The following is a 17737-nucleotide window of genomic DNA, read 5'->3' as shown; positions in this document are numbered from 1 at the left end:
AGAGAGCACGGCTAAGAAAGGAATTACTAGGCGTTTAACAAGTTTAAAAGGAAGCAGAGGAAGAAATACATTGAGTGACAATAGATCATTGACTATATAACATTTGAGTTCTGACATCAGTGGCTGTCTCTGCTATGAGACCTGTTATTTGGGCTTTCTTCAGCTCAGCGATGAGGAGCAGCACCGTGCTGTACTTGTCAAAGCTTGTCACAAACCTTTTTGAACCCTGCGGGTCCGCACAGACACACACACATAGTTTCATTTACATTTAATGACAAAGACTGTACATCAAACGTCATTCACTGTGTAAACTATACAATATTTACTGTGTGTACTGTTTTTAAATGCATGCCTTTGGAATATGTTTCTAACAACATAGCATTGTCATCATTTATCATCTATTGTTGCCTACTTGTTAAGCCCTTATATAAATAAGTATATATAAAGGTTATACAAATAAACATGACTTCCTTTGTAACTATTGTGAATATGACTAACTTAAGTATATTATGAATACGAGCCGGGCTGCACGGTGTTTGAGTGGTTAGTGCGCAGACCTCACAGCTAGGAGACCTGAGTTCAATCCTACCCTCGGCCATCTCTGTGTGGAGTTTGCATGTTCTCCCTGTTTCCTCCCACATTCCAAAAACATGCTAGGTTAATTGGCGACTCCAAATTGTCCATAGGTATGAATGTGAGTGTGAATGGTTGTTTGTCTATATGCGCCCTGTGATTGGCCTATGTACCCCGCCTCTCGCCCGAAGACAGCTGGGATAGGCTCCAGCACCCCCGTGACCCTTGTGAGGATAAGCAGCAGAAAATGAATGAATGAATGAATATGAGCCATTAAGAAGACGCATTCAAATCGTGAATGTAGCATTCTACATTGACATGACATTACATTAATAAGACTACTGTTTAGGGTGTAACCCACAACAAGCTAAAACTCAACTCTGAACACCGGACGTCACTTCCTGTCCTCACACATCCAGAACACATTCACTACTTATTTATGTCTTAAATGGCTTATTTTGTCTGATTATATCTGGTATTTTGGTAATATGAATGTAAAGGTGACTACATATAGGGGTGTTATTTCATGTATTGAGGGCTTTAATAATGTTAAAGTCGTGTTAAACTGATTTCCTATGCTATTAACTATGAAAATTATTTCATTTCATTTCACATTGAAAAGTTAACATAAATCAAGACAGATAGCGCTTTTAAGGTGAAAACTTTTTGATGCAGTGCTTGTGTTCGTTTACCTACTGGTTTTAGTCAATCAATCTTATCTCAGGAAATCCCGAATGTCAGGCATCTTTAGCGCAACATTTATGAGTCAGCTCAAACAATTCGGGCCATTTTAAGGCCACCTACCCCCCCAGGGTGAGTGGTGTCACAGGGAGTGTGTACAAGCTGGAGACTCTCTCATTAATGTCAAGCCTCTGACAACCCGGTGTCAGTGGCTGAGAGAGACTTCCACATTTTCTGGTGATGGCTGTGTTTCACAACCCAATCATTAGCCAGCATAAATTATGACACACGATCTTTCATCAGGAGACGTTTTGACACAGCACCTCTGCGGGCTGTGTATTAAGTAAAAGGCGGACGTGAAATGTTGCACACTTGCATTCAGGCATCCCAGGTCAACAAAATGCCAAGTCTGTTTAAGGAGTTGGGATGTGCAAAAAGAAGCATCTCCTGTAAGTGGGATAAATTGGAACCATGGAACACACAACATGGTTTTGCTTTTGTTTATTATGATTAGACTCTCCAGCACATGAGGCAATAAGCTTTAGTCCAAGATCAATCTTAACTCAGAATCTTCAGACGCTCTAGGCATCAAAATATTATTCTTGGAGTACAATTAATTGAATTGTGTATCCAGTATACTGTTGAACAAATCGCTGAAGTCAAGAGCAATGGAAAGACCAACAATTCCTTTTGAGGGGTGTTTTTTTTCCTCTTCTTTTAATCAGAATTATGATAGAGAGAAAATTGTGTATTCTCTATTCAGCTCTAGTTGAAAAGAGAAAGGTTTGATGATAATTACAAATTACCCATGCGTAATAGGCTAATTTTCCACATGGTCGATAATGACATAGAGACAGCAAATACACGGAAAATTATAGTTTGCAAAAAATGGCATTTGAATGCAGCGCTCCTTTTGTGGTGATATTTGTTCTTGTGTTGAATGCAGGCCACTGTTGCTGGCCTCTCACCATTGTTGCACCCCCCCCCCCAAAAAAAAAAAGCCCACACATGTTCTCATAGTGCAGATTCACACGCCACATTCAGTCAATGCATCTGTCGTCTTGGTTTCATGAAGAAGCTCATCTTCATTTCATATTTCATACAGCCGGTTGGTCATAGCTATAATATTATGCTAATATCAAACAAGCTTGATTCCTGTTTCACTTTGGGACCTCCTGGAGGTAAGGAGGTCCAGTCTCCCACTCACTCTCACCAGGAGCAGATGGCCCTAGCTGGGCTGGGCGGCATGAATGAGAGCCTATTGTCTGTGGATGTAGTGTAGCCGCTTGGCCCAGATGGCTTTTGTACCTTTTGTTTATGCTGACTTTCTGCACAGTGACTCTCTGGGTGCTGTCTGCTGCAGTGGGTGGTAGCTCTCTGCTCATTCTCATTAGTCTCTCCGAGTTTGTGTGTCACACGTATTGTGTACATTTGCTTCACTTCAATGCTTTTAGGCGCAACAGTGAAAGAAAAGGCGGCGCTATCGCTAAATAAACATCAACAAATGTGTCACCTGAAGGCTTGAACAGACATCCAAACATGTCACATTGGAGCATTCTGTTCCCACTGCATCTGGTTACTCCTCTTTGGTACATTTAGGAATAACTGACTGCGAGTTGTTGACGTTGTTTTGAGATATTATGCTTAAGTTGACATCAACATACATTGTCAACATAAAATTTGAGACTGAAAGGGGTCATATCTATGAAAAACGTGTTGCAGTATTGTTAAACTTCCTCATTATCGCTAAGCGGCGTGAAATGACAACAGCAACAATCTAGTTACGCAGCATTAAAACGTGCACACAGTGACTTCTGGTTCAGTGACAGTGCTGTGCAACGCAGCTCTGTTAGAGCATGATAACAGAAGAATCAAATAAAAATATTCTACTATCTTGAAGTTCACACAGCGAATTGCCTTCTCACGATCAGATAATTAGTTGCATAACAACATCATGATGCGGCAGACGCCAGACACAGACAATTGTTTTCAACAGGGTGTTGCCAGCTTTACAGTATCCCCTGTTACACAGGTAGCATCTCGTCTCTGCTGTCATAGCACCCCCAAAGTCACAAAATTGCCAACTTGATCCCCCAAATTCCATGCCCAGACATTTACAGGCAGTGTGAAAGGGACTTCAAACTAACCTGAAATGCATACCAGTTCCGGTTAATTCCTGTAAATTCCCATCTATTCCTTTTCCCAACTCTAGTTACAACCCAAACAGGTTGCTGTTTTGGTTGCGGGGATTGTATGACACTTACGTGACTTTGCAGGTATCTGTAACCCATGCCGACAGGGAAAGGAGGGAGACGGTGGGGGGTTGTCATTCAAAACAACTGACAAGCATAAGGGTGTGTTTGTCTGTCCTGTTGCGTCGTCATCGTCAACTAACCGCATAAAGTCACGTCGTAGCGCCAGCTCCCTAACCGCTCATTTACTCATCAAATCAAGTCAGACGTCTATTGAATCCACACATGCGTGCTAACACAGACCTCGGATGACCTCCTCCTGCAAATTCACACGCAGAAATGTTATCGTTGCTTGATCTTGTCATGCTAGGTGGGGGGGGGATCATGTGTTCGTCTGTGCCCTCGGGGGGCCTCCGCAGTGCAGCGGCGGGGCTTCAGAGCATGGCTAAAGCCCCGCCAGAGACAGCCCGCCTGTCTGCCTGGCAGCCTGGTACTTCAGCAGCCTGTATTTACAACAACCTCTGGAAGAGAGGGATCCGATTACCACATGGGATATATACAACGCATCAATCAGTCAGGGGACGGGAGCGGCTGTTATGGTTCAATGTTGTGGTGGTTTTATTAGTTTCCGTAAACCTTCACACATGCCTCGGATAGGTGTGCACACAAGGACACAAACACACACACACACACACACAGAAGGTTTTCTGGCAAGGGGTTGTGGGTCCAGAGTGCATTCTGATGTTTCAGCCTCAATCTTTCCCTCAGCTCAGATCAAATACAGCAGCCAGCAACTAAAGATGAGGTCACTGTGCTGCAGCTGTCCCTACCACTCAGTGCTGCACTGAAACACGTATCTGTGTGTGTATGTGTGTGTGTGTGTGTAAATGGTGCTACTGAGGTCAGATTGGACTCTCCCTGACTTTCCGGCAAAACTCTGGGGATCCAACGGGCCGCGCTGAAAACTCTGATCCAGATCAAGTTGCCTTGTATGAGGTACAAACAAGCAGCGAGACACACACGCAAAAGCCACGCATGCCAAAGTGAGCTGCCGGGAACGGCATGTGGAGGGAGTGGGAAAGGGAGGGGAAAAGTGGGGATGAGTTTACAGCAGCGCCATCACATACACTATCAGAGAGGGCAAGAAAAACACAGCTTTATTCACACATAAGTGGCCACACACACACACACAGCTGAGTGTGTGCTTCAACTCTTCCAATGGAAAGAAACTCAATATTACAAAGGAGGATCAGAGCGACAGAACATCATTTTACATGAAGCTGGAATATTATAACAAAAAAGTTTGCATGAATTAATATTACATGGAAAAAAATCATATTACATAAATAAAGTTGAAAATGTATGGGAAATGTATGACTTTTCTTTCTTTCTTCTTTCTCAACTCTAATTTTATGAGTTTGTGCCACCAGTTAAAAAAGTCATTTTAGAATCTTTCCACATGAAAGAACCGTGTCATTTCCCCAGTTATTTTAAAGTTATAGGGAAATGTGTCCAGAAGTAATTAGGTCCATAATTATTATGCATAGCTTTTGATACCCAAGGCAGATATTCCAAACTTACTCAAGTAGATCAAATACTCTAAATACTGATGAGAATCACCTGAATTAATTTGATGTGTTTTTAATTGAACACTTTCCAACCCTTGAACTCGTATATTTTTATGAACCAGTATACAAGATTCAAATGATCTCTCTATTCATTCTTTATTGACCACAAGCGCAGTCATAGTAATTGCCGACATGGTCGTCGCCTTGATAATATCCGTCGGCGCTGCATTCTCGTGTGAAAAGCCCCTGGGGGAGATCTTTTAGTATAATATTCGCAGACATACACAAGTGACATCTTCCATTTTTTTGCAGTATTGATTTGTCTTCCTTGCAAGACTGCTGATCTGTTCTTTCTATGTTGGACTATGGGCATGTAAATAAAACTTTATTACTTTATTATAGCCTGACAGACATGGCGTGACGCTATTGTATCAGCAATGAAAATGCCGGGTAATCATTACCAGCGCTTTTTCTTATCCTTGACCTTTGTTTGATTACTATTTCATGACCATACAGTATGCAACAGTCCAAACGAGGCTCTGATAACAATAATAGGAAGTATTAAAAAGCTCTATGAAGTGTCCTTAACATAGCACTACATGTTTGATTTATTGAGGTTAAGGCATCAGAGGGTGAAGGCTTCCTGGAAATGAAACATGAGCATGAATGCTGAAACTGTATGCCGCTGCGATACTTTAAGTCCACTTTAAATGACACACTCTTTAAAAGCTGTTACTTACTACTATCATATGTGATCATAAACATATTTACACTGTTTAGTACATTTGTGCATTGAAGTGATGGTATGTTTACATGTTTACACTGGCCTATATAGAAGAAGAGCCTATACATAGGACTAAATACGTAATATTATCATTTTTTTCTTTATAAGCCAAGCCACAGCTTTTCTGTGTTACTTATCTTTTCCTCTCTGCCTGCTTTGCTTTAGGCACTGTGCAGAGTTCAGCTGCACAGCAGGGAGGGGTTGGAGGTCGTAGTGTGGCACTCTGTGTGGGTGTAGAGGCAAACTTTGACCTCTTCTGACCCACTGAACAGCAGCTAGAGCGAGGGCCCAAAGGTCAGGGGGGAACACTGAGGGGAAAGAGCATTTTCTCAACCTCCTCAGCGCCTCCGAACGCCAATTTGTGCTTCTTTTCTCCCTTCTATGTTTTTTGCTTCTAAATCCATCCTCCCATCATTGTGCTTGCACGCATAATTCTTATAGCAATAAAAGTGAAGACAAAGACGCTTTAATTCTAATTGACGTTGGTGTCGTCAGAATATATATACGCAACAGAGCTGTGAAAGGTATCCCGGGCCCAAAGACGATGAGACTCCTTCACTAGATTACCATCTGAATATAGACATTTTGAGTTCTTATTTCTGACGCTTTTCACATGATATCTCTGTATTTTATCGCAGTAAATCTGCAACTCGGTCAGACATTGTGGGAAGTCTGTTTTTGCTTCATAACGCCACATCTGCTTTTATTTAAATAGAAAAGATTATACCAAAATATATAGTGTGGCAATACTATGGCAGATTTTTTGAATGCTCTCTCTCTTTCTCTCAAACACACTCACACACACACACACACACACTAGGGCCCCTTTTTCCCCCTTCAATCATCCATCCCATCCTCCACCTCCTCTCTCTAATCAAGGGTCATTTGCTCAGTTTCCTGCCTGCCTCATCTGGCTCTTCCTCTCTGATTGGTCGATTTTTATCCGAGTCTTGATAGGCTGCAGCTTTCAGCACCTCCCCTCTTTAGCAGTCAGGCAAACACCTCCTCCTTTTGTAGGCCACACCTTCGTTTCAGAGCCGCCTACTTTTATCTCCACCCCTATTCTAGGTGGTCCTCCACCTCTTACACAGCAAGACTACGCCACCTGGTGGAGTGCGGCTGTCACTTTCTGTAAAAAATATAATCACTGTAACAAAAATATTGAAATAAAAGTTAAAGAAGACATTGTATGACAAAGAATGGCCAAAAAAAATACATCAAATAGGGAATAGGATCCCACAAAGACGCATTCAGCTGGTGGTTCTCTGACAACCAACTATTCTATAATATCAAGATGCCTGATTCCTATGAGATTTTGGACTATTGTCTGTCCCAAAGGTGTCTGGATGAGCCAGTTGTTGGCCACACAGTCAGGTGATCAGGGAGATCTGGGTTCAAATCTCCGCTTGGGCATCTCTGTGTGGAGTTTGGGGGGACTCCAGCTTCCTCCCACATTCCAAAAACATGCTAGGTTAATTGGCGACTCCAAATTGTCCATAGGTATGAATGTGAGTGTGAATGGTTGTTTGTCTATATGTGCCCTGTGATTGGCTGGCAACCAGTCCAGGGTGTACCCCGCCTCTCGCCTGAAGTCAGCTGGGATAGGCTCCAGCATACCCCTAACAACTCTAATGAGGATAAGTGACATAAAAAATATATAGATGGATACTGAAGATGATTTTGGGGAAAATTTGGCGCCCCCTGGAGGCTACGTTGCCCTTAGCAGTCGCCTATATTGCTCAATGGGCCGGCCGGCTCTGCCTTTAAGTCATTCCAGAAACAATCAGTGGTGTCCCATTATATTTATCCGTCAGTGATCCACATTTTTCCGATGATGGTACAACATTTGACACAGGACAAAGCTGTGTGTAACAAGTTCAACATATAAAAAGTGTGGAATAAGAATAAGACTGTAAGCCTTTGTGCCTGACAGCATGGGGCCATCTCCTCATATATCACATGGCTGCAGAAAGCGTTGCGATCATTGATAAAACTATAAGCCGTCCAAAGGATGTGATGAATGTATTTCTCTGCAGTATGTGCGGGCATGTAAAGTGTTATGGCGATGACCCGCCGGATGTCTAAAATGAAGGGGAGGATAAAACCTGACATAAATCATCTCAAAGGGGAGATAACGGCACATTCCCACAAATCACCCAAAGAAATCCCAGGGTGTCCCTCTTGTGGGGAGGAATTCTGGGAACACTTCCAGATTTCTGACACGTTAATAGATGGCAGTGACCAGACACGCTAATACAGTATATAGGACATTAAGGATGATTGCATTACTGTCATTTACCTTCAACTTTAATGCTTATTTTTAATATGGGGGGGCTGGGAATGCACCAGATGTGACTGTAGAGTGTAAAGAAACAATCTGCATTGAATCAATTCATTACTGTACTTCAATCAATGGTATTTTCCAGCAAACAGACAGGTGGGAGAGGCAAAAAGGAGGAGGGGCAGGGGACCCAAAGCAAGTCATTGGCATGATGAAAAGGCCACCGGGGGTGGGGGGGGGCGCAAGAAATGTACATTTAAGAAATTAAGAGGCGAGAATTACAATGGCAGCCCACAAGGTCTTTAGGGGAGTGCTCGGTGAACGAACAAAGGGAGAGCTCGGCATACCGGGAAGCTCTCTGTGGACACCACTGTCGAAAAGTGTGGGAGACAGCACCGTAAATCTAGAAGCAGGGGGCGGGGGTCGAGCGAGATAGCGTCCATAGAAAAGGGTCGAAGAGAGGTTGGCGCTAAATGATAATACAGAAAGATAGACTAGAAACATGGCCATAAAAAAGGCATTTTAAGGTTTATAGGGAAGCACTAAAATAGATGGATGCTGTGGTGGGACTTGTCATGGCAACATCAAATTAAAGTTTCCTAATCAAGGCGTGTGTTTCACACCAGCCATTCCTCACATTCTGTCTGCTTTGGATGCAAATACAGCTCCATTGTGCAACGCGTGCATCCAAATTGGCAAACAGGAATGCTGAGTGATGTCATTGCCACATCTGTGTTCTGTTAAAGGCTATTTGGAGAATGGCTCGGCTAACCTGCAGCCCTTCAACGGACTGTTATGTCAGAGATAAAAGACTGTTAATCAGGTATTTTTCCATCTGACAGTCCTTATGAACACATTTTGCAGCGTTGTCCTGTTGAAAAACACAATCAGTACCAAACAGAAGAGGATTCCTGCTACAACAGCTTCCATTCGACGCCCCTGCACAACCCGAAGCTCCATTGTTGTGTTGAAGCTAAAAGCACCCCAGATCAGGATGGTGCTTTAATGCTCTTTTAATGCTTCGTCTGACTCTATTTTTTTTATTTTGACATTTTGTAGCTCTAGTTTGAACCTTAGTAAGAAATCCAATGCAAAAAGTAAATTCCTTGGGTGTTTACTAACATTTGCCACAAGAGGGTAGCATTGCATCCCCTCCGATCCCTTTTATTAAAACAACATTAATTTGTACTCTCAGCTGACTAACTTTACGCTAAAGATCATTACAATCAATTTCAGTGACTGTCACTAATGTTTATTAAATGTCCTTGAGCCAATTTATATGTGAAATTGTAAATATGACTCTATAGCTGGGAATGGATATGGATGAAATAGGCTTTCTGTGTAAGTGTGTCTATGTCTCTATTTCCTTGCATCAATGATCTCATTCCTGAGACCAATTAGGACATGCATTTCACTGATATGTGTCCTTACTGGGTGAGTATTTATTCAGGAATGTGCTCAGTTTAAATGAGGCCGCCTTGTGTCAGTTGGAGTGGGTGTCACGGGTGACGTGCAGAATTCTTTATTAAGAGGGGTCAGTGGGAAATTAGAGACGTGGGTTGGTGGCTGCCGGTGTTAACATGGTGATAACAATCTTACTGTCAGCGCTCCTGTTGATGACGGCAGGTCTTGACGCTGGTGTGGCCGTGTCCGACCTAAAGGTCAGCGGGAAATCGATCCATGGTGGGAAAGCCCTCCAGAGCGGTGATCACGGGCGACACACTGTGAGGAAGCACACGCATCAGGAGGTAAGAAACAATTTGTCATAATTACAGTATATATTCATGAAGATAAAACCTCAAAAACGTGGGAAACCCTGCAATTTATACAACATATTTGACATTTTTTTCACAGAAAAATGGTGACATACAGAGGAGTTTGGACCCGGATCACTTCAAAATCTACATATCCCCGACCACAAGCAAAACGAGCCTCCCCAGTATTGTCAAGATCAACCACCATCAACCTAAGACTCAACCCACTCACATGCACGTCAACATTCCCTTGCGTTTTGGACGGGAAGATATCCCTGATGAAGACAAGTCACAGCACAAAATGCCCCAGAGGTTTGGAAGGTCCGGCGAGGAGATCCCAACATGTGCTGAGCGTTTTGGAGACCCAGAACTACTCCAAAGAAAGTGGATAAAGAGCCCGTACTGGAGGCTTCTAAGGATGCTAGCCAGTGCCCAGATATGGAACACGTGCTTGTACTGGTAGGCAACTATACAAAGAAGTCAATGTCCAAAAACATAACCATGTTTTTCATTTTCTAAGTAGTAACATTGTGATCCAGCTCACTGTAGACCTCAAATGTTCTATTCTGTATGAACTACCATATTTATATACAATATTTTAACAGGCAAACCAAACGATTTAAGGAGATACTTGTAGTATTTACAGTAAAGATGAATAATAAGAGTATTTACCTGATTTCTTTCTTTTCAGGTCTGAAGATTTTGACTTAACGACCAGAATGGATGAAATAAAGATGGAAGTAAAGAGACTTTTAGAAACAATGATGTAAATCAATGGAGAATTTTAGCATCAATCTGATGATTATATCATAGAAGTAGCTTAGAGTAAAGTTATTGTGATGGAAATAAAGTAACAATATGAAGGTTTCAAATCAGGCTTGTGGGTCGGTCTTTTTGAGGGATTTGTTTTTTTGCTTTTTTAAATGCTTAATGGTAATCATTTATGTCGCCTGTAGTCTTTTTTTTCTTGTCTAGCTTCATTAATGCGTGTTTTGGCTTCGAAAATACTTGTTTTTGCTGCCCTCCACTGGTCAATGTTAACGTTAACGTACCGTTTTTGCAGCTTTATGCTAGGTATATAACGAATGAAGGTGTTTGTTTGAAATAAAATCACCTCGTCGTATGTTGCCTTATCAGTCAGATGTAGGCAGCTTGTTGTCCTTTGGATCAATAAAATGAGCAATACGGTCCAAAGTTATATAGAGTTGATGAGTTAGTTAGCATGTCGACGATGGCTGACTTCAAGTACCTGATCTTGATCTAAAACTATGCGGAAGTGCTTCGCCTGATAGCACATCCTCTCTGGAAAAGGTAACGTGGAATAACATACACATAGAGTGACTCAATACCACAAATAACAATGTCAACAAAATGTTTAAAAGTGTAAAGCTAGCGAGCTTGCGTTATTAAGGTAACTCAACGAGGTGACCTGAAGTACCTTGTCGTGATGTCACAACGATGCGGAAGTACCCATCCCGATAGCTCCTCCCATCTGAAAATATTTTTAATGGCGGAATTACATACACATTATTTTACATGTAATATATAAATAGTACATGTGTATATAAATAATAACCTACTATCAGAAATAATAATGTGAACACATTGTTGTGTGTCAACGAATGTAACGTTCATGCTCACCTGTGTGAGATGAGTTGAGAAGGCAGACACGCCCTTCCGAAATATGAGACGTCAGAAACAACCCAACTTTCTTTTGAGAAGGGTGGTGTCGAATCTGTACACTAACTTGAACATACAGAAAGGTAAGGATTCTCGCTTGTGTTTACTGAATTAGTAAGTAATGTCATACAATGATTTAACTATTTAGCCATTCTGTCTTCTTCTCCGTCCAGCTTCTAGCCATGGGAGACATAAACAAAGGGAAGAAGGTGTTTGTTCTGAAATGTTCCCAGTGTCACACTGTGGACGAAGGCGGGAAGCACAAAGTAGGGCCCAATCTGTGGGGTCTGTTTGGGAGGAAGACTGGACAGGCACCGGGCTTCTCTTACACACAAGCAAACAAGGAGAAAGGTATGGATCACTGACTGCAATGTATACTATTTTGTTGTAGTTGAATAGTTTTATGTAGTTCAGTCGTCACACTCTACTCATTGCTGTTACCATAGCAAGCAGCAATGTTTTTTTAGTTTTACATATAACTGTCTTTAGAAAAACAGGTCTGAACAGGCAGAGCAGCTTTCCTCTCCATGTTGTGATAATCTGCATACTTGTTATTATACACTAATGCTTATGGTTGCTTTCTAGGTATTATATGGGGTGAAGACACGCTGATGATTTACCTTGAAAACCCAAAGAAATATATTCCGGGGACCAAGATGATCTTCAATGGCCTCAAAAAGAAAAAAGAGAGGGAGGACATCATAGCATATTTAAAGGACGCCACCTCACCCAAATAGGCACACATGTCCATGTATGCTGTAACTGTGGACAACCATTTACAACCGTATGTTACTGTACTACATGTTTTATTGCAAGCATCAACAACTGTAAATGTTAACATGGACACTGTTACTCTTAGACCTGTATATTGTGTGTTTTCCCGTTTACAGCCCTCTTTGTAATTCCCAAATTGTTACATTTGTATATTTTGTACTGTCAATCACTGACAATCAGGCCTAATATTTGCATTGTATTACACCTGATTGTAGACAGTACAAAATATAAAAATTCAATAGATATACAGAACCTAAATATTTGCAATACAATAAATTATTTGATACAGTTGCATATTTTTTATCACAACTGAAAAGCACCCTTCTTCACAATTTTTTCAATTTACTATTATTTTATTTTAAGACAATAATGACATTTCATAGGTTATTTTCCACGGGACAAAAACTTTAAGAGCTGTGATAAAATCCTATATAATCATGCTGAATTATGATTGACAGTGTCAGATTGGTTTTAATTTAACAATATGGTTCATATTAGTGGTTGTCTGTAGTGCATTGTGCCAAACTGATTACCACTACTATTTTATTGTGGGTAACTACTACCAACACATCCAAGCAATGTATCGCTTGCAAGGACTAACATATCCAGCAGGTGATGCCATTTCCCAACAAAAGACACTTGCGGCATCACAAGCCCTACATCAGTGCCAGTCGCATCCTGAATGTGTCATTTCAGTCGTGCTTGCAGATCTGCAGGGGTTTATGCTCAGCTCCTTGGTTAGTCAGTGGATTCTTTTGGGAATATTGGCATAATTATTTGAACAAGGCGCGGGGAAGATTATTGGCTCGTCGGGTATCTCATTTCGGGGAAAGAGGCGCCAGCCAGCGTGCACACAGTTGGCAGAAGACGGTAAGAGAAATCACGAGGATTAAAAAAAACAATGTTTGACATTGCTTTCTCTTTAGTATTATGGGTAACATTTGTCATTCATGTCATACATGCTGTCAATCAAATAAGGTCATGGATGTCTCTGCAGTGCATGCTTGCCTCTGCTGCAATAAGTTTATTGAGCTCTAAGGGGGATACACTACAGCTGCATTAGTGCATGCATGAAATTAACAGTGTGCATTATATACTACACAAGGGCAGTGGCATGTAAAGTATTTACAATTACACCCTTATCAGATGATACATGATAGGATGATGAAGTTACCCCCTTCAAATGTGTCACTTGTATCTTTTTAAAGGATAAAATACGCAATCAGGATGGACTTAGTAATATTTACAGCATCTTTCCACATTCTCCTGAGTCCTGCTTGGGCCACGTCCCATCACTCCTTCATGGACCGCATCTTCACAGCACCCTACTCAGGTAAGACGTTTCAATGTGTCACGGCAACAGGAAGTGAAATGCGTCGTTTCCCATGCTTATTTTCATGTCCAGACCTCAAGTTGCCAGATGAGCCTGTGAAGTTCGACCGCTGTTGTCTGGTGTCTCCACCTCCCCCTCCGCTCTTCCCGCCACCGCCTCAACTCTGGAAGCCTGGAGAGCCTGTAGGTGTCACACAAGCTAAGAAACTCCATTTGCATGAAAAGCTTGAGGTAGTAAGTTTAATATACTGTATATGAAGGATGGCAGCAGCATATTCGCGCCGCCAGCAGTGTTTCGAGGGGAGGAGCAGCAAAATCAACATCCTGTGATACCAGCGTGCTCAACTGGGCCCCCAGGACCGCCAGGACCACGTGGTCCGGAGGTAAAGAGTCCCCTGTAAAACTCAATGATGTGGATACAGGTGTTTATAAATGATAAATGGCATATCATCTTTCAGGGTGATAGTGGATTACCTGGCATAAGAGGACCAAAAGGGGAAAAGGTGCATTTTCTCAATGTACACATGTCCTTGTGTTTTTATATCAAGCACTACATATATCCTCATTTGGTTTCTCAGGGAGAGATTGGACGTCCAGGGTCAAAGGTGAGCCATTCCCCCTCTCCTGTATGTCGCCTGTCCATGCACGGCCCTGGAATAATGCCATCCCTTTCCCTGTTGTCCTCTTTCTGATCTGATGCGACTTGTCGATGGATGCACTCACAGCGTCCTCTGCAGCCGCTAAATGGGTCATACAACATTACGCTGCATGGGGAGCAGCTTGCTCGCATCCATCCAGCTTTTCTCTCCTCAACTCCTATAATTCTTCTTTCTCCCCTCATCTGGTTTCTTGGCGTGGCTCCATTATAGTCTTGGTAGTATGGACTCCAGTCCTGCTGAGCAATCCACTTCTGCTCTTTAATCTTCCTAAGTGCTTTTTGCACTGCAATGATAAATCACCCCAACACAGCAGCAGCAGGTCCGCTGTGCCCTATACAGGCTGCTGTTTTAATGACAAGCTGTCAAATGAGAGCACTCTCCGATCCCCACACTTGTACCACTGAGGCTTTTTCCAATGTTGACCCAAATATAACATGGTGTTGTTTCTCATCTTAGGGGGTTAGATGTATGTACACCCCAGCCAAAGTGATGTCAAATCACTTCCCCCCCAATGCGGGTCAGAGCTTTTCTACCTGTCACTCACACACTGATCTGCAGAGAAGCAAACGGTTGTCATTGAAATCGAGTCAATAATCACAGAAGGTCATGAAGGTCAAATGTTATTCATGAACACAATACTTTGATCTGTGATTTGTTTTTTGTTTGTTTAGGGTCGTACTGGAGCACCAGGCCTTCCAGGTAAACAAGGACTCCCAGGGTGGCCTGGCCCAGAGGGACCCATGGTTAGTGTCGTGGATTTCACCCCAGATGCAAGATTCTCTGCTGATTGAACTTGTCTGTCTTTTTTTATTTAGGGTGAAAAAGGAGACTCAGGCCTCATGGGATTACCAGGACTGAGGGGACCACCGGGGATGAAGGTGAGTCCCACGTCTGCCTGATCACATCTTTGTCAAATGTATTTAACCTGATGTTTTTACACTACTGCAAAGGGTATGCCTGGTCACAGAGGAGAGAAGGTAAGGTACTTAGAATAGACGTGAAAATATCCTACATGTTTGTTTTAACAATGTAAAGTCACAAACAGCATTTGATATTTCTCCCATTTTTTAATGAAAAGGGTGATGCCGGAAGTCCAGGAACACCAGGATTAAAGGGTGATAAAGTAAGTATTGACTTTTTTTCCTTCCACATTCATACTGATTAAATGTATACCAATAGCACTATTAGCATTTACAACAAATCCTCAATCTGTCATTATTTAGGGTTCCATTGGTTTGCCTGGGATGCTGGGTCAAAAGGTAAAGAAACCAAATATAAAGCCACTTAATTACGCTGATTACTCACCTACATTGTCTTCACATAGGGTGAACAGGGACCAAAGGGAGAGGCAGGGGTTCCTGGTAAGAGGGGACCCACAGGACGACCTGGAAAGAGAGGCAAACAGGTGAAAACCCCCCAGAAAATGAACGTCTATTTGAATTATGTTTTCTGATTTTGTGGTGAATTCTGGTTTGGTCAGGGAGTCAAAGGCCACACTGGAGCCTCTGGACTCATGGGACCCCCAGGAATTCCAGGTCCAAATGGCCCCCCTGGTCCACCTGGTCCATCAGCCGCTGGTAACATCATAACCAGCCTCCATGTGACTATGCAGTATAACAGTTTATTGTAGTAAAAACCGTTATGCAGGTGTCTATCTGGCAGGGGAAAAGGGTGAGAAGGGTCTTCCAGGCCCTCCTGGTCGTTGTGAGTGCGACACTTTTCTCGGAGCAAATAATGCTCCTTTTGGAAGCTACACAGAAGACGAGAGCCCCGATAAAGTCCCTGCAGTAAGGCTTCATTAACGTAAACCTGATCCCTAATACAATTATACCATGTGTGCGTCAGTACCCATCTAATGTGTGTAGATATTTGTGGTCAGCAATGAGGAAGAACTAGACCGTCTCCACCTCCATCATGCAATAGCATTCAGGAAGGATCAGAGGGTGCTCTACTTCCGAGATAAAGATGGATGGAAGCCCATACAAGTGAGTGATAACTGGACTAAATGGGAATGTGTATATGTGCCACCATGCATTTGTATTCCTCTTATAGCCATTTCAGCAGTTCCAGTCCACTGAGAAAGTTCCAGATAGGGTGGGTGTGTGCGGGGACGGGAAGGTGCAGGCCCAGCACGGAGAAGAGTGCGATGATGGAAACCAAATTGTCACTGATTCTTGTCTGAGTAAGTAGCATGTGGAGCCACTCTACAGCGTCCTGTATATGTTTGTATATGTAACTACAGAACAAAAGCACCAAGACCATCCTTGGTCTGCATACAAACGTCTGCACTGATTGCCAAGGCTCCTCCAAACTATATCTCCTTCACACACCCTCTTGGATCGCTGCCATTGTCTTGTTTGATGTCCTACTTCCAGACTGCAAATGGGCCTACTGTGGAGATGGTTATCGACATGAAGGCATGGAGGAGTGCGACGGAAAAGACTTTGGCTATCAGACGTGCAAATCCTATCTCCCGGGGTAAGATCTCATCTCACCAGCATATATTTCAACATATACAGCCGCCAATGCAGGCAAATACGCCATATATCTCAGCGGGGCTCCAAATGAATTAAGTGAAAAATACACTTACCAGCCACTTGCTCTTACAGCTAACACCTTCCTCCCTCCCGTGTGTCTTCCAGATCCTTTGGTCAGCTGAGATGCACCGAGTCCTGCCTCATCGACTCCACCGGCTGCAAGTACTTCACCTGAACTCAACACACAGTGCAACTTGTCTTTCTATCATTCACGGGGGATTCCACGTCAGATTCCCTCCCCCCCAAAAAATGACTTGCTGGACTGAGAGAGCACGAAAAAGAGTGTTCTCTGATCTGCTCTGTGCCATGACATGAAGCGTAGGAGTCAGCTTTTGGATCATTATTTTGCTGGCCTCGGGGATCTGCTCCTTGGTGGGGGAATAATTGTGTGCAGAGACCTGCTGACTGTTACTGCAGACATAAGCTGAACTTCTTTTATAACAAGAGAAAGAAAAATGCCTTTTTCCATACAGGCCTATATGGTAGTACACTGAATGTTTTTATTTATTAGACAGCATATATTTATAAAGTGAAATGCTGATTATTGCATGTAAATGTGTTTAACCAGAGTTGTACATATAGTAGACAAAGTGTTTTAAAAATGAATGTTTAGAGCATAAAATGAGCAATATAGTAGCATGATAAAATGTGGCCACTGCACATGAATAAAGTTTGTCTGTAGCTTTGGCCATCTTGTGTCTAAGTACTGTGAAGAATATAACAATATCGACAATGTAATAATGTGAACACATTGTAGAAGAGTAAGGGAAAATAGCAATCTGATCAGTCACTATCGAACCAATACGTGGATAAGATCGTATTTGCATCGATCCGCCCACTCCGAGAAAGCAACCAATCAGATGAGTACTTCCTGTAACAGCCATGGAACGTCACTGCCACGTAGAAGTGTGCGAGTTTTACA

The 17737-nt window shown here is 42.5% G+C and overlaps 3 protein-coding genes and 1 long non-coding RNA gene across 10 annotated transcripts in view; 3 read left to right on the top strand and 1 right to left on the bottom strand.

The window, feature by feature from the left end:
- The window catches only part of LOC131102296 (uncharacterized), a 38977-nt gene extending 27663 nt beyond the window's left edge, over positions 1-11314 (bottom strand). For 3 of the 5 annotated variants that reach the window (XR_013627595.1, XR_009119418.2, XR_013627597.1), the window contains exons 1-2: positions 10948-11262; positions 9679-9801 (exon numbers count right to left, since the gene is read on the bottom strand). This is a non-coding gene — a long non-coding RNA (uncharacterized LOC131102296). The other 2 variants (XR_009119419.2, XR_013627596.1) reach the window with 2 other exon arrangements.
- npvf (neuropeptide VF precursor) lies at positions 9417-10621 on the top strand. The gene is made up of 3 exons (XM_058047849.2): positions 9417-9827; positions 9934-10292; positions 10525-10621. Exons 1-3 carry the CDS (start codon positions 9660-9662, stop codon positions 10601-10603), a joined length of 606 nt encoding a protein of 201 aa, XP_057903832.2. The 5' UTR covers positions 9417-9659; the 3' UTR covers positions 10604-10621.
- Positions 11315-11408: 94 nt separating the features above from the next.
- Positions 11409-12574, top strand: LOC131102290 (cytochrome c-like). The gene is made up of 3 exons (XM_058047859.2): positions 11409-11596; positions 11687-11864; positions 12099-12574. The coding sequence occupies exons 2-3, from the start codon at positions 11696-11698 to the stop codon at positions 12248-12250; spliced, it is 321 nt and encodes a 106-aa protein (XP_057903842.2). The 5' UTR covers positions 11409-11596; positions 11687-11695; the 3' UTR covers positions 12251-12574.
- A 368-nt stretch (positions 12575-12942) lies between these two features.
- Positions 12943-17502, top strand: LOC131102247 (uncharacterized). Of its 3 annotated transcripts, none has more exons than XM_058047798.2 (18): positions 12943-13157; positions 13496-13620; positions 13693-13802; positions 13880-14002; positions 14078-14122; positions 14198-14224; positions 14950-15021; positions 15094-15156; positions 15229-15255; positions 15357-15401; positions 15502-15537; positions 15603-15683; positions 15759-15855; positions 15941-16065; positions 16144-16263; positions 16331-16460; positions 16654-16756; positions 16921-17502. In XM_058047798.2, exons 2-18 carry the CDS (start codon positions 13515-13517, stop codon positions 16988-16990), a joined length of 1380 nt encoding a protein of 459 aa, XP_057903781.2. In that variant the 5' UTR covers positions 12943-13157; positions 13496-13514; the 3' UTR covers positions 16991-17502. The 3 variants fall into 3 exon arrangements, with proteins under 3 accessions (XP_057903781.2, XP_057903780.2, XP_057903782.2); XM_058047797.2 differs by having other exon boundaries at positions 15926-16065; XM_058047799.2 differs by lacking the exon at positions 14198-14224 and having other exon boundaries at positions 15926-16065.
- The last annotated feature ends 235 nt before the right edge of the window (positions 17503-17737 follow it).

This window comes from Doryrhamphus excisus, linkage group LG7 (assembly GCF_037039965.1).
Source record: "Doryrhamphus excisus strain RoL-2023G ecotype Guam linkage group LG7, RoL_Dexc_Guam_v1.1, whole genome shotgun sequence".
NCBI classification, from domain to species: domain Eukaryota; kingdom Metazoa; phylum Chordata; class Actinopteri; order Syngnathiformes; family Syngnathidae; genus Doryrhamphus; species Doryrhamphus excisus.
Note: the sequence above shows the minus strand (reverse complement) of the source record. Positions and strands in the feature narration are given on the sequence as shown.